The following is a 23,302-nucleotide window of genomic DNA, read 5'->3' as shown; positions in this document are numbered from 1 at the left end:
TCTCTCCCGGTTCTCCTTCTTCATCTAGCACTTTGAATGGTGGTAGGGCTTTCGTCTCGTCTTTGCTTTTCTTGTTCTTCCTGGTCAAGCAAATAGTCCACGACTGACTCTGACTAGACGCGTTATTACCTCAGCCATGTGGTAGATAGATTGTTGATCCTCGAGATAGCCCATGCAGAGGTAGCTCAAAAGGAGGAAAAGTGTGGAAACGTCAAACAAACACCAATCTTCCGAGACGTCACAAATGCGATCCCAGCCATTTATCATGCTCAGACCTGGGGAAACACGTTTACCGCCTTCTTACTGTGGGTTCTTTACTACGTCGTCCACCACTGAATCACAACCCTCCTGGAGAGTTACATATTGAGACATGCGTCTCTGCAACCATTGATATACTGAATCACTTCTGTGGTTCCGTGCGATGTCCATTTCCCCAGGGCTGGCACGGCAATCTCAACTCAACTTCCATTGTCTTTGATGACAACCGAGGACCCAGATAGATTCAAAAACCTCGCAGGTCCTGCTTTTGCCCTCGGCATATCGAAAGCACTGATGAAGCGAGCAGGAAGGATGGTCCAATACCTACTTGTCGCACCCCATGAATAGGTTGGCATGAGCATGGGCATGCGAGCTAGAACGAATGTTTTGGTGGTGATGCTCAAGATTGCATTCCGCGTCGCAGTCACGATACCGGGGCCGATAGTTCTGACAATGACCGAAGCAAGTCTTTTGCCTCCCGGTTTGGAAACAATCATTCCATCGACAACTAAGGGATGTAGATTGTTGATTACCGAAGTGCTTGATAGAAGCAAGATACCTCCCGGTCTTGCTGGATGTCTTACCATCATGAAGCCGTGCTGTGTGGCTCAGCTCATGTGACCTGTTGGTCTTCAACTTGCAGGCTCGAGTATTCTTGTTAATGCTCGGATGCTCATGTTTATTGCCGGCCGTAGTCCCTGAATTGTGAGTACAACATACACTTCGAGCTATTCTCACATCGATCGTCGAGTTGACTCAGGATCTAGCAAAAGTGACTTGTGGAGGGGATTCAGGTTGGGCATCTCTGTTCGGTGAAATTATTCCGCCTGCTTCAGCCTGCACATGAAAAAATCCCTCTACGTTACCCCTATACGTCACCGGAGGCTTTTGATATTGAGCCCGCTGAATAATAGTTTTAGGTTCGGCATGGTGTCGGAGCCTTGTCTGATATGATCCCCTGATTGGGTCACCGGCTTTGTCGATCATTTCGAGTTGGCTCCAGGCACCGTCTTGGTCAGAGGGCATTTGGGCATTTAGTGATTGATAGTGTGGCGGAGAAATGCACGCACATCAAACAATCATTGATTAGTCTATCTCAGGCAAATTGCAAAAGATGTATCATGTGCCCTTCCAGAATGTTCCCAACAAACACTTTCCTCTCCTCCCAATATGAAGCAACGCCAAGACATCCAGGTGTTTATGTAATCTCTCGGTATACTTCTGTGACATCCAGGGCTTTAACTTACGCGGATTGCGTCCATGTGCTCTGCCTTACAGTGTGGCTCGAACCGGCTTCTTTCTCCTCTGTGACCTGGTTGAAACGCGTAGGTTGTTTAGTCCCTTCTTTAGGGTCTTGTTGGGGTATTGCCTACGGGGCCGCCAAGAAAGAGTACGTACACTGACTACGTTAGAAGCTTGAATTTCCTCAGCCAGCCAGCATGGTAACAGTGTGGCTGAGATGCATTGTGCATGGTAATGACTGACTACGTTTGCAATCTATCTGCCGTATCTGCCATCCGTGACAAGACTGGAACGTACGCAATTATTGACTGTTTGATGCTTCAATCGGGGAAATGAATCATCACCACTCTATATCCACCAATGCAATGTACCGAATTAACAAGGAGGCGCACCCATGCAGCGCCTGTGCCTGGTCAATTAGCTTCGGAATGCACGTCGCCTCGTCATCTCTGCAGATCCCTCGGATCATCCTCCACCTACCGAACTCCTTATGCTAAAAACAAAGCTCTTGGCACACTAGCCCCGGGCTCATGGGGAATCCACAGTAGACTACTTGCTTAGCCTAACTTTGCAACATCCTAGTGCTTCTTTCGCCTACGGATCCACCTGGATCTTCCAATCAGGGGCTTTTCAATCGATACCTTGTACCTAAACCTGTCTGCACTATTTCTGGTAGGCTGTGGACCCCCGCAGCGGGTCTAGCAGGTCATTGTGTCGCTGAGAAACATTGTGTTTCTAATTCGTGGAGCTTTGATGAAGGAGCCCACGCTTTTCGTCAGCTGTCTCTTGAAAGGAGTATACGCATCATCCCCAGGAAATGGCTATGGCATAGATATAAAAGCAGGGAGATCAGTTGTCGAAGGTTCTCTTTTCTTCATCCGCATCAGTTCAACTCAATTCGTCTTTCTCTTCTTCCAATACCTTGAAAGTATATCTATAAAATGGTTCAACTTACTTCCGCCCTCGCCATCGGCCTTATCGGTCTGACGGCTGTTGTCTCTGCTCATCCCGGCCATGATGTTCATGCTGAGGCCGCCGAGCGTGCTTCTTTCCTGAAGAACGCCAAGGTTCACCAGCGCAGTCTCGCGCAGTGTGCCTCCAAGCTCAAGGCCCGTGGCCACGAGAACGCCAACGTCGTTCGCCGTGCCAACCGTGTCAAGGCTATCCGCCAGAAGCGTGGTCTGCAGCACAGTGAGTTTTGATCGATGTACTTGGAAGTACCTATAGACTAAATTACGCAGATGCCCACTTCCACAAGGCCCGCTCTTTCAACAGCGTCCTGAACACCGACCACAACTCTACTCTTGTTGGTGTCAGCGCTTCCACCGACCCCGCCGTCCTGTTCGGATCCGAGGCTACCTGCATCCTCGGCCCCGATGTCACTGCGGGCCCTTACTACGTCACCGGCGAGCTCATCCGTGAGAACATTGTCGAGGACCAGGAGGGTGTCCCTCTCTTCATGGACATCCAGTTGATCAACACTAACACCTGCGAGCCCATGCCTGAGATCTACACCGACCTCTGGCACTGCAACGCCACCGGTGTCTACTCCGGCATCGTTGCCAGCGGTAACGGTGACTCCTCCGACGAGACCAACATCGAGAGCACCTGGCTCCGCGGTATCCAGCCCAGTGATGAGAACGGTGTCATCTACATGGAGTCTATCTTCCCCGGCCACTACACTGGCCGCGCTATCCACATCCACGGTAAGAAGATTATCCACATACCAGCAAGCCCCAAATCAATATCAAATAACTAATCCCAAATCAGTTCTCACCCACCCAGTCAATGAGACAACCGTTAATGCCAACGGTACCATCTCCGGCCTGTACAGCTCGTCCTCCTCGCACATCGGCCAGATCTTCTTCGACCAGGACCTGATCACCGACGTGGAGAAGACTGCCCCTTACAACACCAACACTCAGGTGCTGACCACCAACGCCGACGACTGGATCCTCGCCGAGGAGGCTGACACCATTGACCCCTTCATGGAGTACGTCTACCTCGGTGACTCTGTGTCGGACGGTATCTTTGCCTGGATCTCCATGGGTATAGACCCCACCGAGGACAAGAGCGTTACCCCTGCTGCTTACTACACAGAGGAGGGTGGTGTTGAGAACGAGAACTCTGGCTCCGGTATGGATGGCTCTCCCCCTGGCATGTCTGGTTCTTCTACCACGGCCGCTGCCGGTAGTCGCCGCACCACCTCTTAATTGATGCATACCGCTGGTAACTGAAGGGGATTATTGCTGAGGAAGATTAACCCATTTATGGCTCAAGTTTTCTTCTTCTGTCTACTCCCTTTTGAGCTTATCTTTGTCTTTGTCGGATTTCAATTCTGTGGCCGCTGAATGCTAGCCAGGAGGCTTGACCACTTTATTTTGGTACTGATATATCCCTTTTTTGTGAGCTCAGATACTGTTGTTTATCTATTATGATAGAAAATGGATTATTTGGTCTATACATATGATTCATATCATTTCCTGTCTTTTCCGACTCGTTCATGCGTTGTTTCTTGAATAATTACATAGCTAGGAAAAGTCATATTCTAGTGCAACCACTTTCGATATTAGCATGTAGTCCTTATTGCGGCTGGTTGCCGATCGGGCTTCGGCGTTCCATGCGCGCTCATCTAGCCTCCCTGCCTGATTCGCCAATATCGGGGACGGACGCAACCATGGCCTGTAATTCTAATCAACTCGTTCATGGAATCAGTTGGACTTCGAGGGACCATTTGCAGCTAGGTTGCGACTATCTCAGTATGCTACGTACCACGGGGACTAAGGCGGAAGCGTTGGAGCTACTGCAGCAAATTTGAAAACACGATAAGCCTGTCTTTTGCGGTGCTGTTGGGATCCCTAATCTCTCACGACTATCATTTTGATTTGTGGGTTCTATGACATGTATGGCACATGTATTACATTGCATAGAGGCCTGAATATTCGGGACGCAGGAGTTCGGGAGTCGGAAGTTCGTAAATTCGGATTGATGGCGGTTACGATAACTCATAAGTGTAATACTGTCAATAAGATTGGCTAAATGGCAATGATAATCGGCTCAATTTAACCCGTGTAATCTGCGGGGAATTCAAATGATAAGAGCTTCGGCGCACCCCGCGTGTCTGTTTTCGCGATGATAGTAATTTTACCTCCTATAAATCTAAGAGAAATTCAGAATGGTAGCATACTTCTGACGTTGAATAATTAACCCCACGTTCAGTTCACCTAAGCAATCGTAATCATGACTATGGAAGAGTCTCCCCCAATCATTGACATTTCGGGTAAGAGACCTTCACACGGTAATATGACAGTACTTTTGCTAATATATATATCTTTAGCATTTTATGGAAACAATGATTTCGCCAAGCAGAGCCTTATAGAGCAAGTCCGCTCAGCCTGCAAAACATTCGGCTTTCTCCAGATTGTCAATCACAATGTTCCGGACTCTCTGCAAGAAGATATACTCCGGCAATCGGAAGACTTCTTCAGCCTTTCTGTAGAAACTAAGGAAAAGTATAACAAAGGTGAGAAGAAAGTCCTTAAGCTTGATGACAATTTACAATGCTAACTCGGCGACCCCCAAGACATTGGCGGCCGCCACCTTGGATATGAACGCCTCCGAGCCCAGAACTTCGAGAAGAAGACCGACGGTGACTTAAAGGAGGGTTATTACTTTGGCACCGATCTACCCCTCGATCACCCATATGTCATCGCCGGCAAACTCAATTTTGGACCGAACAAGTATCCCGAAGATGTATCAGACCCGGCGGTCTTCAAATCAACAGTGAAGAACTATTTTGCAAGCCTGGAAAGTCTGGCCCACGACATCCTACGCATTCTAGGCGCCACGCTGGACCTGAACGAGAATTTCTTCGATGACTTTATTGATACACCTATTGCTACATTGCGTCTTCTACACTATCCTCCGCAGCCGCCTACTGCATCCCCCGATGAGCGAGGTAAGATTTCCTACCCTAGAAGAAAGACTATGATGTATAAAGAACTTGCTATAACAATTCATCCAAAACAGGAATCGGAGCCCACACAGACTTCGGCGGTATAACCATCCTCCTCCAAGACATGATCGGAGGCCTCCAAGTCATGAACCAAGCCAACAACAAATGGGTAGACGTACAGCCACGAAAGGGGGCCTTTGTTGTGAACCTAGGGAATTTGATGATGCGCTGGACAAACGATAACTACATGTCCAATCTACACCGCGTTATCAATAAAACCGGGAAGGAGCGCTATTCTGTTCCATTCTTCTTCTCTGGCAATCCAGACTATGTTGTTAAATGCTTGCCCAGTTGTGAGGGGACGAATGGCGCGAAATATCCGCCTGTTTCGGTCGAAGAGTGGATTGCTGGAAGGTATGCTGATACCTATGGTGAACAGGATGGTAAGAGTTAGACTTGGCATCGCGTGAAATGATGGCTTAGGTTTGTGGCTCGCAGGACGATATATATTCTACGTTATCTCTGTTCGCTTTGGCTGCAAAATAGTCTCCTTGCTATTTTCATTCATTTTGTTCGTTGCATGAATAAATATCAAGGCGTTGAGTATTCGCGTCAAGTTACATACGCCATAGATTATCATTTGGCAAACTGGTCTGTTTGGAACTCCCAAACACCCACCGGGCGCCACACCCCACCGGTGGGCCGGGATGACTTAGTAAGCGGACCCTTAAGCCCCGCCGACGCGTCCCTGGGCGCAGGGGTCTCCGCGGGCTTAGCCGGCAATTTGCGCAAGTCAACTACGGTGCACAAAAATAACCATAATTATAATTCGGGAAATATCCGGGAGAGACTCTGTCTATATGCTCGTATTGACTCATCTTCTGTCGTCTAGTTATATATACAAAACGAAAGCGGAAAAGACGGCGTGGAACAAGCCTACGGGTTATGAAGAGGGCGCCCCGTCTCCAACTTGGCTTCCTTTCGGATAGTCACCGAAGCAGGCTTTCTGATAGTTGGCAGTATGCTCCATAGTAGGGACACCATGCAAAAACCGATCAACAGGGCAGAAGCCATTCCTGGCTCCTTCGCAGCCAACAACACCCTCAAGAGGCAGAGGGGCACTGTTGAGGACGAAACGGATGTACTTGGCGGCATCATTGGAGGAATCTACAGCGGGGTTTTCGTAGAGCACCGGGTCCAAGTTGGTGAAAGAGTGGTTGCGAGGGCAAGTCCAAATTTCAGACATGAACCGAGCACCAAAGGGTGTCATCTCGCTAAGAGAGAAGTTCCGCTTCGGGGCGTGGTCGAGGTCGCCTGGCAGGCCGTGGGGACCGTACTTGAAATAGTCGACGCCGAGGGCGTTGATCACCGAGAGGATGATATCGTCATGGGACATATCCATGTAGAACGGCTGATCAAAGGGGAATTGAGCTTCGTTGTTATCGTATGTGTAATTGATGCTGGTGTCACTGGAGGTGATCAGCTTCTGCTGAAGCCTGGCTGCGAGCTCGAGGACGTAGCCGATACCCTGGGCACGGCCAGTGGGTGATCCCCAGGCATAGTCTCCATAGTACTGCACATCGACATTGTACTCAAAGTCCTTCCACTCCTGCTCGGTGAACAAGGTGCAGAACGAAGACCCAGCGAGACTGGTGTACTCGTATATGCAAATATTCTGCATGGCAAGCACATCGTGTGCAGTCAGGTTGAAGTCGCTAGGCAAAAAGGTCGACAGACGAGAGCGCGCATTCTTCGTGTACCGAGGGATGAACTTCTCCGCTGAGTTGTCACTGAATGATTCAATCAATATGCGTTCCACTGAACTTTGTGAGAGATGCCAACTTACCCTTCTACGTAATCACCCGTGCATGTTTCGTATGAAGCAAGAGTGTTGTTGAAATCAGACTCTTCGGGAATTACAACAAGCTCATATTCACTGTAGGAGCTGTTGGCACCACTGTTACCAAAGAATCCACCTGTTCACCGGTCAGTGCTTCGTTCAAACGAAAGGAATGATCAACTCACTGAGCCACCAACGAGCACTCTCCAAAATACGGGCCTGAGATGTAGTACGGAAGACAGGCTTAGGGCGATCGGTGCCATTGGGATAGACATTGAGAGAAGAATTCCAAGCCGCCATGGTGTCGCGGTCAGCGCGATACAGCAGTCTACCATATTTGGTCCAAAAGTGGGCTCCCGATGTCGCCTCGGTGGCTGCACCAGTCTCCATCAAGACATCCGAGCCAAGGACGTATTTCCAGTTGTTCAGGAAAGTCAGAGGACCCGAGCCCACCTGCTTCTTTGGGTGGGTTTTCGTGTAGTTGGTCAGCTTGGTCGCAAAATCTTGCATACCCTCACCGTCCAGAGGATAATCAGTCGGATACCGTTCGGCGTGACGATGCAAGACATGGACCTGAGACAATTCACAGCCCTGCGGCACGCCCTTGGGAACACCGAAGCTTTCAGCGTCCTTGTAGGGGCTTAGGTTGGCCCAGCTCTTCTTCATGTCAAACCCAGACGCATAGCTAGCCCCAGTAGGCTCTGGGGCTGAACATGACGCTGTGGCCGCAAGAGCGGCCAATGTGACTACAGCGATGTTCTTCATGTTCGATGGTGTGGCGGGGAATCGACGCCAAGACGATGCTCAAACTGGTTCCTGAAGGGCTTTTCGCTCCAATTGACTCAGTCTCCGCCCGATGACCGAAGCTCCAACCAAAATACAGTCAAATGCGCGAAGAATGCCAATTGTCGTGAATCATCGCCCTGAAAGTAACCTCGGGGAAGCCTGTTGTCGGCTTATTGTTTTTCCAACCCCCCGTTTTAGTATGGGATCGTCGTTCTCTCCGGAGTATCTCCGGCTCTCCAACTCATTGACTGCACTGTTTCCGAGATAAGTCACACAGCAGCCAGAGGAAACAAAAGCTGAAGCCAGAAGCGCTCAATTGGGCAGAGCTATTCCATTCATCTATGTTTCAGGGGTACAGCACTAGGTTCAGGGGCGATTTGAGGCACGTGACCTCTAAACATTAACGCCTACCCTGGTATCTGATGCTCCAAATGTCAACAGTGCTTCGCATGATCTCCAAGATGAGCGTCAATCTGTCGTGGATGGGGTGTGGGGCTTTTTTTCACACAACGCGCCTGCTTTCCAGATCTGGCCTCTCTCTCGCTTACCGGACTGCATTTCCTGGCCTTTCTCGGTCAAGATGTGGCATCCGCACGTTTTGTGACATGTATGAGAGCAAGAACTTTCAGAATATTCGTATTACTGGAGAGCATCAAAGCATTGATCATGCGTTTCGACTATTCATGGATATCTTGAAGCGACCTCATGTCGGCCAATTTGTTGAGAGGATTGAATTAATTCAGACACCAAAGCATAGCGGCGACTACCCGGCGAGAAAATATGAACGTGAATTGAGCCCAGAAGAAATGGCTCTTCTCAGATCTGCTGCCCGAGATGCTGGGTCCCTCGGTGCCAAACAGGAGCGAATGGTTCACATGCTGATGCAGAAAACCCCAAATAAAGACTACCCCGACTAAATGGGACCACTCTTTATCACTTAGTGAGAGAATCTAATCCAATTTCCGTTCAGACAACTAACTGAACGGCCCGTCCAGCATTTGTCGTGCAGGCGTTAGCTTGCATTTAAATTTCCGTATCGCCCAATATTGTATTCTTGGGCATGACGCAGCCTTGTAATCACCATTAGCAACTCGAAGATACCACCGAAAACCAAACGGAATATCCAGTTGTCGAACTTCTGAGCGAATTTAACCGCAACCCGGAGGGCAAGCACTATCTTCACTTACGCCATGCGTATCTGATCAATAACAGCAACACGGGCATGACAACCGTGACTTTGTGCAATTCAATATAATTGCCTGCCTTGGCCTTTTCAATCGACTTCCATCCATCGAGTCTGTCGGGATTGACTTACTTGAAGAAGATTTCAATAATGAAACTTTAGGGTACGAGCACAAAACGTCCAACATTAGCAGGATTTGGATTAACCCAGCGGTTACAAAAACAATACATTTCTTCAGGTTGTTGTCCTCTTGCAAAACACTCCGGGAGTTCCAATACACTACTGGAGGCAGAGGAATTTTCGACGAGGGGGACTTCAGCTTCAACCCGAAAGCGCTTATGAAGCGGCTATGCGAACACAGGGAAACACCTGAAATTCTTGACATCGATAATGACGCATGTGTTCTATTTCAAGGCCAACTACTAGGAGCTGAAGTTAGCAGGTACTCGTGAGCCGGACTTCGATGACTGTCTTTTGATAGATCCGTATCTACAAGACCCAGAGGACGAGGAAGACTATGAACGTAATTAACGTGAATTCCTCATCAGACTCTTTGAACAAAAAGGAGTGCTCAAAGACTTTGTAGCGTTAAAAGAGCGAAGCATGGGGATTGGATTTTTGCTGTTCTTTGCCGATGGATTCCGCGGGACGGTTCAAACGAAGCGGGCCAACACCATGCTGGTAGACTCTTTGCCAGACAGTCTGGAATATCTCTGCATCAGGGGATACCAGAAATGGGTATACAAGTTTCGGGATGAGCAGGTGGAAGCGCTCATGGCCCGATTCGATTAAGGACATACGGCACTGAAGGAGATCGAAGGAGTCGATGAGATGATCCCAAATGCTGAGATTCTCGAAAATCCTGATAAAGACGAGCATTTATTGTGGTCGCTGGAGGATATTGGCTACGAAGAGGACTAGCACGGATGTAACTGGCAGACGTGAATGTATGCAAAGAGGGAACCTAACTAAATAACAAAAAATAGGCACAAATCTCACAGAACCTTCTCATTAATTTGATTCACCAATTGGCCAACTGTGTCAACAACATCATCCAGCAAATGCACCGCAAAGTCAGACCACGACTCCACAGTGACAATCTCAATGCAAAGAGTATCGCCCTTGGGGAATGCTTGCACCTTGATCTCGCGCAAGGGCTCGAAATGCGGGTAGATGGTCTGCATACGACTGCTGGCCGCCATGAAAGACAGATCTTCAATGTGCTCAACATCTTGGTGGACAACGGAATCGAACCAGTCAACCGTCTCCGGCCAGTCGGTGCATTGCTGGACAATTTCCTTGAGACCCATGCCCTCGTACTGCGCACTTTCAAGATGTTGCCGTTGCACAAATTGCAGAAGGTCCATTGCAGTCCATCCATCAGCGAACTTTACGCGCACAGGTGCATATTGCCATGATGGCCCAACAACCGCGTCAGCGTTGGGGAGTTCGATGTTCCGGCCACTGACTACCTCACCAAATGTCACGTCGTTGAGGGAGAGACGGCGGGCGAGACATAGTGCCCAAGCTGCAGTGGGCAGAGTAGCGACTGTGATGTCTCTCGGTCGCCTGGCGATACTGACATCCTTGGAGATAGCGAAGTGAGCGCCCGAGATAATAGGGATGTCTGGCTGGATCTTTGTCATGGATGATCCTTGTAGAAGATTCTGCCAATACGGAATGCTGATCGGCATGTTGGCGCGAAGAACGTGGTCGACATATGAGGAGAACGGCAAGCTCTTAGGTACTGGTCTTCCCTCGTAGAGTGCCGAAAGCTGTTGCAGCAAGATTGGCAAACAGATCTCATCATACTGCGCATGCGAAATTCGCATGAGTAGACTGCTGGGTCCGTCGACATGTTGCACGAAAATGAATTTCACGAAGGGTGTTCCATGCGAAATGCGCGACTGAACGTCTACCTCGCAGACCTTCTGGCTGAAGCTCTCTATGTCAGTGTCAATCTCGAATTCGACGATTGGGCATTTGATGTCATCCACAACCACGCTGAGGGACGTCGCGTCGTGCTCGACGAACATCGTGCGAAGGATTTCATTCATAGAAACAAGTTCCTGGCAGCTTTTGAACAGCTGGTCGCGGTCCACCGCGATATCCATATAGAACAGTTCATATCGCACTGAATAGCGAGGAAGTTGGACAGTACCTTGGACGGCGATTTCCTGGAGTGGACGACTTGGGTACGCGTCGATGATCTTCCACTCGGACTGAGCAAGCTTGGGACCAATATCGGCGACGAAAGAATCCACGTCAGTCACGTCTAGTGTGCTGAATGGCACGTATTCGCGAGCCATTGCATCCGCCGGTTGGGCCTCAACGGCATGCTGAGCCATGTCAGACAGGGCTCGGTGATCGAAGATGGTAGTCACAGTCAGCTGCAAACCTTCAGCCCGTGCCTCGGAGACCAGCTTCATGGCACGGATCGAGTCACCTCCTAGGTCGAAGAAATCATCATCCAAAAGAATGTCCACAAAGGGAACATCCAGAATTTGTCCCCAGAGTCGCTGGAGCTTTTGCTGTGGGACGGTCGTTACGGCTGTACCGCTGTCATGTCTCTTGACACGAGGTCTGACTTGCCCGACTTGCGCATCCTTTGCGCGAACAATAATGACTGAACCGTCGTTGGTGTACTTTGCCAGTTGGTTGATGGAGTACAGCTTCGGAGAATGGTTAAGCCAAGTTGGAGTGGTAACCAGTTCACCAAAATCCGATTCATTATCTCGCTCAACGAGGAGCTCTCCAACCCCGCCAACAGGAACCAAGCATTCATAGTTGTTGGGATCCACGATCCAAGTGCCCTTTACATCAGCGTAAAGCTTCTCTGCAGGTAGACGTGCCGGGCCGAGTGTGGATAGTCGCTGTTGTTCTGTCATATCCACCTGCGCGGTGGCATCATAGATATTCTGGATGCGCTGAGCTGGGTCGTTGAAGAGCTTCTGTACCAGGCTATCAAATTGTTTCAGCACTTGATCCATCTGGGGGACATCAATCGTCTTGGAATCGAAGCTAGCCATGATAAGGAATCCCTTAGGATCGACCGTGAAGACCAGCATGTTGGAATAGGAGTTGAACTTCAGTGCTTCACGGGCGGCTTCTGCCTCGCTAGTGGGAACGAATGCGGTATCAGGATTCTTCTCCAAGTCGACAGCACTCTCCTCAACGGTTGGGTGGATGACAATGCCAGTGCGCAACTCGCAGGCCTCTCGAGCATCGGCGTTCAAACGACGAATATGTTGCAAACCCATGTGCTCGTGAGGAATGCGGTGCAGGGCTTGATCATGAATGCTCTGGAGATATTCTGAGACCCGAGCCTTGCGATCGATACAAATGCGAACAGGGACCGTGGTGATCATTGGTCCCTCAATCTCTTCCACGGCTGCTACAGGTGCTGTGCGACCAGTCATCGTCTCTCCAAATACGATGTCATCCGATGATGTATATTGCGATGCCAGAAGACCCCAGGCACCTCGAATGGCAGTGGCGATGCTGGTCGTCGAGTTGGATGAAGCACGGGGAAGCTTGACATAGTGCTCAAGCAGAGAGTCGGCGCGAGCTTGGTATCCAGTCCATGGGATGACAGGGAACTGAATGGAAGTAGCGCCTTGAAGCTGCTCTGTCCAATATGTCTTGGATGATGCTCCGTCCGTATCACCGAGCCACTTGATGAAGTTCTTGAAAGGCGTTGGGCTGCCGATGCCCTCACCACGATAGGCACGATTAACACGATCCACAATCAATGGCATAGACCAGCCATCATAGAGTGCATGGTGGATGCTCAGCACAATGCTATTCTTGTTCGTTGTCTCGTCTTTGACAATAGCAAAACGGGCGAGCTCAGTGCCTAAACCCATTCCTCTGAGTGTGTCTTGGCTCAGGTATTTGGAAAGATTAGAGCTCTCGAGCCAGGGAGAGCTTGTTCGCATGAGCAACTGCATCAATCCTCGGCGGGGAACCTGCACAATCCTTGTGCGCAAAATCCCCGAGTCTGCGGACACACTCTCGAAAGCAGATCGCAGCTGCTCGGCGACGCCGGCATTAGGGAGTTCAATCACTCGCTGTGCAACATATGCATCTGCATACTTGGCTGAGAGAGCCATGAGTGCTTCTTGGAGAGGTGTGCATGGATATACATCAACTACCTCAGCAGAGTCCAGATTGCAAAGAGATGCAACCTCCGTCTGGGCTTCCTCGGGCTTCCAGCCTTCTGGAAGAAGTGAGTATGCAGGAACATCTGGTGCCTCCGTGCTCTTGATTTCCATCACATTTAGGGCCAGATTCTCGATGGTTGGATGTTGGAAGATATCGGTGACCTGAACAGCGAGAAGTTGCTCTCTTGCAGCAGCTACCAATCTCATGGCTTTGAGCGAGTCGCCTCCCAGACTGAAGAAATGGTCACGAATGCCGATCTCAGAGTCATTGCCAAACAAGTTAATCCAAAGACCTTGAAGTCTGCGCTCCATGTCTGTGCGAGGTGCCACCTTGGCTGCTGTCGAAGTCTTCAGCTCGGCAATGTGTCGCCTCGTCAATTCGCTTGCCAGAGCACGGAGCTGTTTTCGGTCCGTCTTGAGAGACACCAAGAGTGGCATCTGGTCAAGTGGAATGTATGCAGCGGGGATCATGTATCGAGGGAGTTCTGTTGCTAGAGCCTCATCGATATCGGCGAGAAACTTTTGGAATGCACTTGAGAAAGAGGTGATCTCGCCAGGTACGCCCGTCTTCTCGCTCTTTTCCTCTGCCACGAACACGACTAGCGTGGCATCGGACTTCCTTCCGCCTGGGAATATCACTTCGGCAGCAACATTTGCACCAGCGGGAAGGAAATTGCGGACGTGATATTCAACTTCACCAAGCTCCACCCGCTGACCGCGAAGCTTCACCTGTGAGTCTGCACGACCGATGAAAACAATGCTACCTGAGGCATCGGGATCATATCGGACCAGGTCACCAGTCTTGTAGAGACGACCCTTGCGACCTGGGTAATCTCCACCGCCTTGAATCAACCAGGCGGGGTCCTCGATGAAGACCTCTGCTGTCTTCTCTGCATTGTTTAGGTATCCGTCACCGACCACTGGGCCTTCGACAAGAAGCTCTCCTACAGCGCCGACGGGAACCAGCCGGTCCTGGTTGGATGGGTCCACTACCCACGTTGTTCCTCCAACACCCCGTCCAATACTGGTGTAGGACCGACCAGGGGGGATATCATTGTTGATTGTACAGCCAACCGTACATTCCGATGGACCATATGCAATAACAATATGCGTCTTCTGGCCCCAGTCGGCAGCGTCACTGGCAGTGATCGCTTCACCGCCGAGACCGAGAACCTCCAATGAGGGCATGATATCTGGAGCCAGCACACGCGCAACTGATGGTGTCATGTGGGCCATGTTCACGCTCATATTACGAATAGCACCACTGAGATCGTTTACTCTCTGGTCTTCTGATGGCACACATATACATCCGCCATTGGCTAGCGTGCACAGCATGCAGTCGACACTGACGTCGAATGCATACGAGGGGAAATCCAACACGCGTGAGTGCTCTCCATAACCAACTGCTGCAGCACGAGGCACTGCACCACTAGTGTAGTTTGAATGGGAGATAACCACACCTTTGGGCTTTCCGGTGCTGCCAGACGTAAATTGAATGTACAGGGTCGATGATGCTGGTACGACTGGTAGACTGACAGATGGTAGCTCGACCTCCTGTTGGAATAGACTCGGTCCAACAATGATCTGCTTTCCACCGGGGACGATGCGAGAGCCGAGACCGGTCTGCAACTCCGAGGTCAGGATGAACTCGGCATCCACCTCTGTAGCGATAGTGTTCAGTCGTCCCTCCGGTTGACTAGGATCCATGAGGACCAACGCGCCACCTGCTTTCATGACTGCCAATACACCAACAATGGTCCACATTGACTTCTCGAAACACAAAGGCACAGCTCGGTCAGCCTGCAGGCCTAAGTGAACTAAATGCTTTGCTAGCCACGTTGATCGTTCTTCCAGCTGTGCATAGGTCATCTCCCCGTCCCATGACACGACAGAGGGACGCTCAAGCTGGCTTTGCGCCTTTTCGCTGATCATATCTTGGATACAGCGATCGATAGTGGGGGGCATCGGGCCGTTCCACTTCCATACTTGTGAAAGTTCCTGGCTTCGAATTTGAATAGCCTCAGAAGTAGGTCGGTCAAGGTTCGCAGTGATAAAAAGCAGGATATCAGCGATGATATGAGGTAGAACAGCGTTAACGGGCTGTGTTGCTGTGAGAGCTTTCGAAATTGCACGAATATATAGGTTGCCCTGTGAGATCTTTGCTTCCAGTGCAAATGTTGCCTAATTTTGTTAGCTGCTGAATGACTTGCAGAATTGCCAAAAACTTACTTCGGTGGTGGCACTAGAATTCTTCAAAGATATTATGTCTCCAGCTCCGGAGAAGTCACCCAATCCCCGGATGACTTGCAAAGCCGATCCTAGCAGGGTCCCATCCCCCTCAATTACATCCTTGATGTGGGCTCCCTGGGGCTTCCCATTTTTCTCCCATGAAAATCCAGCATCTTCACTTTGCACAGTCCCGCGATGGAGAAGGAGCACCCACGCTAGAACGAGGACTTGCTCTTGATCGGCCTCGGGAAGAACAGCCACACAATCCGACCATTTCAAATCGTCTGGCTTCTCAGAAACATCTCTAGCCCAAGAGGCAGCACTGGGTTCACTGAACTCGCCCATGTCGATTGAACAGTATCTCTAAAGAAAAAGCCTTGCCAAGGATACTGCCCGCATTGCAGAAACAAAAGGGTTAAGTATCGCTGATCTTCAGGAACAAATTCAGCAAGCCGCGCTATGATCATAGAACCACAACGGACAAGGCCCAACCGATTTACGCCGAGCCTTGCAAGAAATGAAGCCAAGGCGTATACTCCAAATATACCAAAGTGGATTCTTTCACTCTGAAAAATACGAAACATACGGTAACTTACACATACGGATCCTGCCAAGAAACGCCCAGATGCACTGCCTCGCAGTAATCAATCATAATCAATTAGCAGGGTCCAGTGGTGATCTTCGATGATCTGAGCCATGACAGGCAGTCTTGGGCGGATTCGTTCGTGCTTCGACATAGTATACACTGTATACATGCATACGTGCCAGAACGCCTGTTTGATTACTTCCGTTTCCTGGGTCTGTTTCAGCACTTTCATGCGACATCGGATCCTTCAGAGATGGATCACGATGATCCTTTTCCAAAACAATCACCAGGTGGTCTCAACGTCGTATGAGGCGTCTGCTCTGCGTTACTTGTTTGGACTAGTCAGCGCCAAGTATCGGAACGAATGTACGGTACCTGTTGCCTGTGATGGTAGCCAAGGACTCGGTTTTTGGACCTCGCTGGCTACTGCACACCAGAGCACACTAGACGAGTATTATCAATTCCTTATACACATGGAAATCTCCGACCCGAGCACCCTCTGACGAATTTGCCCCCAAATCCGGTGCAGTGATCGACTTGTTATTTAGTTCCTCTGGTTCCTCTTCATAGTTCATCAGCGTTGATATCACTTTTTATAATGACCTTGAACACTCTACCTTTGGTGCGGCTTCCAGAGCCCTGGAAGACCACCTATGAGCTGGACGTTGTATCTACCGAGCACTCTCTGCGCAAGTTCCAGCTGCGTAGATCTCCCCGCGCCGACGATGGGGTACCACCGCCGAAACCACTTCACCATGCCTCCTTGAGGTTCACAGACCTGACGCAGCCTGACACTGCTTCCACACCGGATGATGGAAATAACTCTCCCTGGGCTCGTGCCCAAAGAAGCCCTGTCACGCATATCACATGGTCAGGTTCGGAGACACCCACGGTGGGCCAGATCTGGAATGTGGTCTATGCAATTGAGACACTGCGCAGCGAGTTTGAGATTTTCCGTGCTGTACTCTCCGGCGAGGATAGTGCCCTGCTTGCACGCGAGCTGCAAAGTGTTGGCCTTGCCATCGCACACCCTGAACCTTCTGCACCACCAGGAAAACCCATCCCTGTCTCCACGAATCACATTGGCCAGCTGGTCTTCTATCGCAGCAGCTTCTGGCAAGGAGCCGGCTCACCCTTCGGCACCCGTCCTGCATGGGTAGCTGACCCCGGTATTTACAGCTTCATGCGCAAACCCTTGAACGAATATCCCACTCGTCCTCGCCAACACACTGTTACTACTGGCTTCCCTGAGCGACGCGTTCATGCCCACCACCCTGTACGCTCACCGAAGCCAGCCCCCGGATCGCGCATCTACAGTCGCTATATCCCACACTTGAATGAGTTCTTCTCAGTCTTTGCACTGGATTACACAAACAACGAGCACCTCCGGCTCTTCAACACTTGGCAAAATGACCCGCGCGTAGCGCAGGGGTGGAATGAAACTGGCACCTTGGACCAGCATCGCCAATATTTAAAGACAGTCCAAGAGGATCCTCACCAGATTGCTGTCCTTGCCAAGTTCAATGACACCTTCTTCTCTTACCATGAGCTCTACTGGACTAAGGTTTGATTTTACTGCCATCACTGCACAACAAATCTTGCTAATCTCATTCCAGGAGGACCACCTAGGCGCCTACTATGACGCAGGCGATTGGGATCGTGGCCGTCACTCACTAGTTGGCAACGAAAAGTTCCGCGGCTCACACCGTACAATGGCATGGTGGTCTAGCTTGATGCATTACATCTTCTTAGACGAGCCTCGAACGGACTTCGTCACCGGCGAGCCGAAGTACTCCAACCTAGCCCCCCTGACCTACGACCACGCCACAGGAATGAACCTGGACAGGCTTGTGGATCTCCCTCATAAGCGGTCTGCACTAATTCTTGGAAGTCGGGAAAAGTTCTTCCACGTTGCTCCCGTGCGGTTTGATGGGTCCGACTTGCTGGACCGTAACCCGTTCCGCTCGTTGAAACTATGATGTATATAGAATCCACAAATATGTAGAATTATACTATGGCTTTATTCATGAATCCATTATCCAGTAGGGGGTATCCCTGGCAATTTTTTTTTAAAAAAACGGAGCTTCAAATAAATCCGCTTAAATCCGACGACCCCTGCAAGCGCATTGACTTGTTTTTACCTTTTTATCTCTTTTCACTTTTGCCAAGCTCGGCCAAGTAAAGTCAATTCTGGGCGATAACGCGTCAGCACCATCTAATCTGATTCGGGATCAAAACCAGGTACGCCATGGCCGGGTCATCCCGACATTCCTTCGTAGCCGAAGTTGCCCCAGTTTGCAATAGTGCGTTTTGAACATATGCGCCATATTAAAAATGCCAAGAAGCTTGGGAGGAAAAGGTTAGCGGGCCGCTGTCTTTGTTGGAGAGATTATGAATCACGTTCACACACATAGTGTGAACAGTATCACCGCATGACATTAACCCCGAAACTAGCGGAAATTGCCGAATGGAGTAATCGACAGGGTTTCGGGTTCGGCTTCCCTTTACTGTTCTTAGGGAAACGATCTCCCCAGTTTGATACTTGGTGGAGACCCTGAGTTCTCGGCAAACAATTTCGATGTTACTAGCGCGGATGTCGATCTGATAAGGGTCCAAACTTACAGTACAGTCAAACATACCAAAGTTTCAAAAGATACAATAATACACACCCCATTGACAATACACCGTTCCCTTGGTATTCCAGCGGGGCGTGCATTTTTGTCTAACTTTCTTGAAAGTTGACCATGATGATGTTTCTTCTTCATCCATCCCTTGAGAGAAATCATTCAACATGGGTGAATTAGATGTAGCGCCAAAGCGCACCGTAAGTTACTCCAGCATTCCTATCATTGATCACCACAAGCTAATCCAATCTACAGTGGAGGGACAGGGCCGTCTTCTTCAGACTATTCGTCTATGGCGAGCCTAGCAAGTCGGACATCGCCCTACTTGTGCTGGCAGTCGTCTCAGCGATCGCCTCGGGAGTTCCATTCCCAATCATGTCCATCGTCTTCGGTCAATTGGTGGATGAAATGAACTCGACAACTTGCAATGCGAACAGCACGAATGGCGCGTCCTACCAGGCCGGAATCAATTCGAAGGTCTTGATGATCGTCTATATTGGAATCGCTTACCTCTGTTTGGTTTATATTTATGTCTTCACATGGAATATCACGGGCGAAAGACTCGCTCAGCGTCTCCGCGAAAAGTATTTTAAGGCGTTGCTCCGTCAGGACGCGGCTTTCTTCGATAATCTTCCTGCTGGTGAGGCATCCTCCAGAATCTCTGGTGATATTACCACTGTGCAGCAAGGCACATCTGAGAAGGTCGGCATTATGATGAACTCATTGGCCTTTTTCGTGACTGCATACATCGTTGCCTTTATCAAGGACGCCAAGTTGGCGGGTATGCTAGTTTCGTTGACTCCGGCATATTTGATCATGTCCCTGCTTGGAGGGTACTTTGTCCAGAAGTACTTTGGTCGCGCTCTGGATAGCATGACAAAGGCATCTTCGGTCGCGTTGGAGGCTTTCTCGAATACTATGGTTGTTCATGCTTTCTCCGCTAATGTGCGACTAGAGGAGAAATTTATTGAGTTCTTGAACCCCGGACGAGTTGCCGGCATTCGTAAGTCTATTGCGACTGCTAGTCAAGCTGGGCTGCTCTACTTCATTGCTTTTTCTGCCAATGCCTTGGCGTTCTGGCAGGGTTCGAGGCAGATTGCGGATTCGGTCGAGAATGGTGGCAGCATGACTGTTGGAGCTACATATACGGTCATTTTTATTCTGGTGGATGGTAAGCAGAGTGAAAAGAACATGTACTTTAGATCCATTTGCTGATTGTGTTGTTGTGTTGTCTTTTAGCATCCTTGATCCTCAGTCAAGTCGCACCCTTCATTCAAAGCTTCGACGCCGCGTCGGTCGCATTCACCAAATTACGTGCCGATATCGATCACTCATCTACTATCGATGGAACCGACGAGAACTCCGGCGATGTCTTGTCGGACGTTAAGGGCGATATTGAATTGCGCAATGTTTCTTTCACTTTTCCCTCTCGCAAAGACAAGCCAGTGCTTCAAGATCTATCATTCTCTTGTCCCGCTGGCCAGCAAACTGCTATTGTTGGACTGTCTGGAAGTGGAAAGTCTACCGTGGCGGGACTGGTAACTCGGTTCTACGATGCGATTGAAGGATCTGTCTTCATGGATGGACACGATGTGAAGTCCCTGAATGTTCGTGCTTTAAGAAGCAACATCAGTCTGGTCCAGCAAGAACCTTGCCTCCTCGATCGTTCAATTTTTGAAAACATCGCACTGGGATTGATCAACTCTCCAACTCACGGTCATCTTAAACCGATCCTGACCAGTACGACGTTGGCTGAAATTGCTGAGGCTGTGAGGGATGGTCAAAGAATCGTGCCCGCGTCTTTGGAACATGGAAATCACGCACGAGAGATCGTGGACCTTGTTGAACATGCTGCTTTGTTAGCCGACGCCAATGGATTTATCGAGAAGCTGCAAGAAGGCTATGGCACCATGGTCGGCTCCAGTGGAAATCTGATCAGTGGTGGACAAAAGCAACGTATTTCTTTGGCGCGTGCTCTAGTCAAGGACCCCAAAATTCTCATTTTGGATGAAGCCACTGCCTCCCTGGACTCCGCCACAGAAATGCGCATTCAGCGCGCTATTGAAAGTGTTGCCGTCGGTCGGACCGTCATTACTATCGCCCATCGTCTTTCAACCATCAAGAACGCCGATAATATCATCGTCATGAGACAAGGAAAGCTGGTTGAACAAGGTAGCCACTCGGACTTGTTGACTCGCAACGGTGCATATGCTGAACTCGTCCGTCTACAAAACCTCAATGTCCACGGCGCTGGAGAAGGATCCTCCACTAGATCTGCTTCACCAGTGGAACAAATCAACGAGAAAGCTGAAAAAACAGATATCTCTACCGTTTCTAACCTTCCCGACAATGAGGAGAAGGTCGCTGCAGCACCCGTCAAAGAGTCCAAGCCTAAGGAGAAGGCCGGTGCTGTTGCAACTACACGATCATTCTCTGCGACAGTTGGGTCATTGGGCTCCATGTTCCGTCCTTACACCTTTGTTCTAATCCTCGCCGTGACAGGCGCTGTGGTTATTGGAGGTACATACTGTGGATCAGCAGTGATCTTCGGTAATGTCGTTAGCAAGCTTAGTGGCTGTGAAGACCCACAGAATATCCGCGATGCTGGTGAATTCTACGGTCTGATGTTCTTCGTCCTGGCCATCATTGAATTCTTTGCGAACTTCCTCAGTTGGTCTCTATTCGGCTGGATGGCAGAGAACATCATCTACAAAGTACGAGTTCTCTCGTTGCGCTCCATCCTCGAGCAAAACCTGGCATGGCACGAATCAAATGACCGCAATCCATCCCTGCTACTATCCTTGATCACTACTGACAGCAATGCCCTCGGAGGTCTGACGGGCTCTGTCGTTTGTACAATCCTTTCCATTTGCGTCAACTTGGTCGCTGCTATCATCATGACTCACATCATTGCCTGGCGTATGGCCGTGGTGTGCCTCTCTGTCATTCCTTTAGTACTGGGTGCTGGATGGATGCGAGTAACATCACTCGCTACATTCCAAGAAAAGCACTTGGAAGCCTTTGCTCGGTCCGTCGGCATCACCGTTGAAGCGGTCAACTCAATCAAGACCGTCATGTCCCTCTCCCTAGAGCACGAAATTATGGGAACATACCGTCGCTCGCTAGCAGCCCCAATGAAGGAGATGACCCGTCAAAGTGCCTGGGTCAACCTCTGGCTTGCTATTGGATACGGTCTGAGCAACTTCCTGTATGGTCTTGCATACTGGTGGGGAGCGAAGAACATCATTGAGGGTCGCTATACTCAGACCCAGTTCTTCATCGTTCAACTCGCTCTCCTTGTCAGCTCACAGCTATGGGGTCAGGTATTTGCTCTCGCACCGGATGTTGCGCGTGCCTTCCAGGCTACCCGCCGACTGCTGAACCTTCTGGATCTGGGGTCCACGAAGAACCTCTCAAAGCCCATTGCAGGTCCACAAGAACTGCTCGAAGGCTCCACAGATGATATTGAAGCCACGGCCACTATGCGCGAAAAGGTCGATGATAGCCGCAGCGGAACCAGCGTCTCATTCAAGCATGTTCGGTTCTCTTATCCCGCCCGACCTGATACTCGCGTTCTTCATGGACTAGACTTGAACGTCAAATCAGGTCAATTCGCGGCACTGGTGGGACCCAGTGGTGCTGGCAAGTCCACCATCATCTCCCTCGTTGAACGACTCTACACCCCCGAGTCGGGTATCGTCGAAGTCGACGGAAAAGATATCTCTCACGGAGACATCTCCTTCCGCGACTCGATCGCTTATGTTCCACAGCAAAGTGTCATGTTCGAAGGAAGTATCCGTTTCAACCTCGCCCTTGGCGCGAGACCAGGCCACAACATCTCGCAAGCCGAAATGGAAGAGGCTTGTCAGCTGGCAAACATTCATGAGACGATCATGCAACTACCCGAAGGGTACGATACAGCCTGTGGTCCCAACGGCGATCGTCTCTCTGGAGGTCAAAAGCAACGACTTGCAATTGCCCGCGCATTGATTCGCAAGCCGAAGTTGCTGCTACTCGATGAGTCGACCAGTGCCCTGGATGCAGAGTCCGAACGTCTTCTTCAGGATGGTCTAGAGAAGGCCACTAAAAAAATGACTGTTATTGCAATTGCCCATCGTCTGTATACGATTCGGAAGGCTGATGTCATTTTCTTGATTGAGGATGGGCGATGTGTTGAACAGGGTACTCATGCTCAGCTGGTTGAGCGGAGTGAGTCTTACCGGGTTAATGCCTTGAACCAGGCGGTTGATGGGTAGATTTTGGTTCTCTCAATAAAGTACGGAAATAGATGCCTTGATACCTAGATTTATATATTCTAATTGCATGGAATTGGTCTTTGAGTTCACCCTGCTTCAAGCTTATTTTAAATCGTGAATGGCTTACTACTCCATATGTATAAAAACAAAATTTAACGTTGAAAACGTGGAAGAGAAAGA

The 23,302-nt window shown here is 49.9% G+C and overlaps 9 protein-coding genes across 9 annotated transcripts; 7 read left to right on the top strand and 2 right to left on the bottom strand.

Moving 5' to 3' along the window:
- Nucleotides 1–2,441: 2,441 nt before the first annotated feature.
- N7508_006769 (intradiol ring-cleavage dioxygenase) lies at nucleotides 2,442–3,713 on the top strand (the record flags this gene model as incomplete). The annotated part of the gene is made up of 3 exons (XM_058464835.1): nucleotides 2,442–2,691; nucleotides 2,742–3,206; nucleotides 3,271–3,713. The coding sequence occupies 3 exons, from the start codon at nucleotides 2,442–2,444 to the stop codon at nucleotides 3,711–3,713; spliced, it is 1,158 nt and encodes a 385-aa protein (XP_058318688.1).
- A 1,033-nt stretch (nucleotides 3,714–4,746) lies between these two features.
- On the top strand, nucleotides 4,747–5,909 carry N7508_006768 (isopenicillin N synthase family dioxygenase; the record flags this gene model as incomplete). The annotated part of the gene is made up of 4 exons (XM_058464834.1): nucleotides 4,747–4,780; nucleotides 4,838–5,023; nucleotides 5,084–5,458; nucleotides 5,530–5,909. The coding sequence occupies 4 exons, from the start codon at nucleotides 4,747–4,749 to the stop codon at nucleotides 5,907–5,909; spliced, it is 975 nt and encodes a 324-aa protein (XP_058318687.1).
- Nucleotides 5,910–6,398: 489 nt separating this feature from the next.
- N7508_006767 (histidine phosphatase family protein) lies at nucleotides 6,399–8,060 on the bottom strand (the record flags this gene model as incomplete). Its single annotated transcript, XM_058464833.1, has 3 exons — nucleotides 6,399–7,245; nucleotides 7,302–7,431; nucleotides 7,481–8,060. The coding sequence occupies 3 exons, from the start codon at nucleotides 8,058–8,060 to the stop codon at nucleotides 6,399–6,401; spliced, it is 1,557 nt and encodes a 518-aa protein (XP_058318686.1).
- Nucleotides 8,061–8,512: 452 nt separating this feature from the next.
- N7508_006766 (uncharacterized protein) lies at nucleotides 8,513–8,998 on the top strand (the record flags this gene model as incomplete). Its single annotated transcript, XM_058464832.1, has 2 exons — nucleotides 8,513–8,568; nucleotides 8,608–8,998. The coding sequence occupies 2 exons, from the start codon at nucleotides 8,513–8,515 to the stop codon at nucleotides 8,996–8,998; spliced, it is 447 nt and encodes a 148-aa protein (XP_058318685.1).
- Nucleotides 8,999–9,141: 143 nt separating this feature from the next.
- On the top strand, nucleotides 9,142–9,850 carry N7508_006765 (uncharacterized protein; the record flags this gene model as incomplete). Its single annotated transcript, XM_058464831.1, has 4 exons — nucleotides 9,142–9,154; nucleotides 9,179–9,312; nucleotides 9,378–9,698; nucleotides 9,746–9,850. 4 exons carry the CDS (start codon nucleotides 9,142–9,144, stop codon nucleotides 9,848–9,850), a joined length of 573 nt encoding a protein of 190 aa, XP_058318684.1.
- Nucleotides 9,851–9,867: 17 nt separating this feature from the next.
- Nucleotides 9,868–10,185, top strand: N7508_006764 (uncharacterized protein; the record flags this gene model as incomplete). Its single annotated transcript, XM_058464830.1, has 2 exons — nucleotides 9,868–10,026; nucleotides 10,075–10,185. The coding sequence occupies 2 exons, from the start codon at nucleotides 9,868–9,870 to the stop codon at nucleotides 10,183–10,185; spliced, it is 270 nt and encodes an 89-aa protein (XP_058318683.1).
- A 74-nt stretch (nucleotides 10,186–10,259) lies between these two features.
- N7508_006763 (uncharacterized protein) lies at nucleotides 10,260–16,001 on the bottom strand (the record flags this gene model as incomplete). The annotated part of the gene is made up of 2 exons (XM_058464829.1): nucleotides 10,260–15,608; nucleotides 15,657–16,001. 2 exons carry the CDS (start codon nucleotides 15,999–16,001, stop codon nucleotides 10,260–10,262), a joined length of 5,694 nt encoding a protein of 1,897 aa, XP_058318682.1.
- An 839-nt stretch (nucleotides 16,002–16,840) lies between these two features.
- Nucleotides 16,841–18,221, top strand: N7508_006762 (GNAT family N-acetyltransferase; the record flags this gene model as incomplete). Its single annotated transcript, XM_058464828.1, has 2 exons — nucleotides 16,841–17,806; nucleotides 17,859–18,221. 2 exons carry the CDS (start codon nucleotides 16,841–16,843, stop codon nucleotides 18,219–18,221), a joined length of 1,329 nt encoding a protein of 442 aa, XP_058318681.1.
- An 812-nt stretch (nucleotides 18,222–19,033) lies between these two features.
- N7508_006761 (ABC transporter ATP-binding protein) lies at nucleotides 19,034–23,122 on the top strand (the record flags this gene model as incomplete). The annotated part of the gene is made up of 3 exons (XM_058464827.1): nucleotides 19,034–19,066; nucleotides 19,122–20,037; nucleotides 20,106–23,122. The coding sequence occupies 3 exons, from the start codon at nucleotides 19,034–19,036 to the stop codon at nucleotides 23,120–23,122; spliced, it is 3,966 nt and encodes a 1,321-aa protein (XP_058318680.1).
- Nucleotides 23,123–23,302: the final 180 nt, after the last annotated feature.

This window comes from Penicillium antarcticum (assembly GCF_028974205.1).
Source record: "Penicillium antarcticum strain IBT 31339 chromosome Unknown utg000006l_segment0_segment0, whole genome shotgun sequence".
Taxonomy (NCBI): domain Eukaryota; kingdom Fungi; phylum Ascomycota; class Eurotiomycetes; order Eurotiales; family Aspergillaceae; genus Penicillium; species Penicillium antarcticum.
Note: the sequence above shows the minus strand (reverse complement) of the source record. Positions and strands in the feature narration are given on the sequence as shown.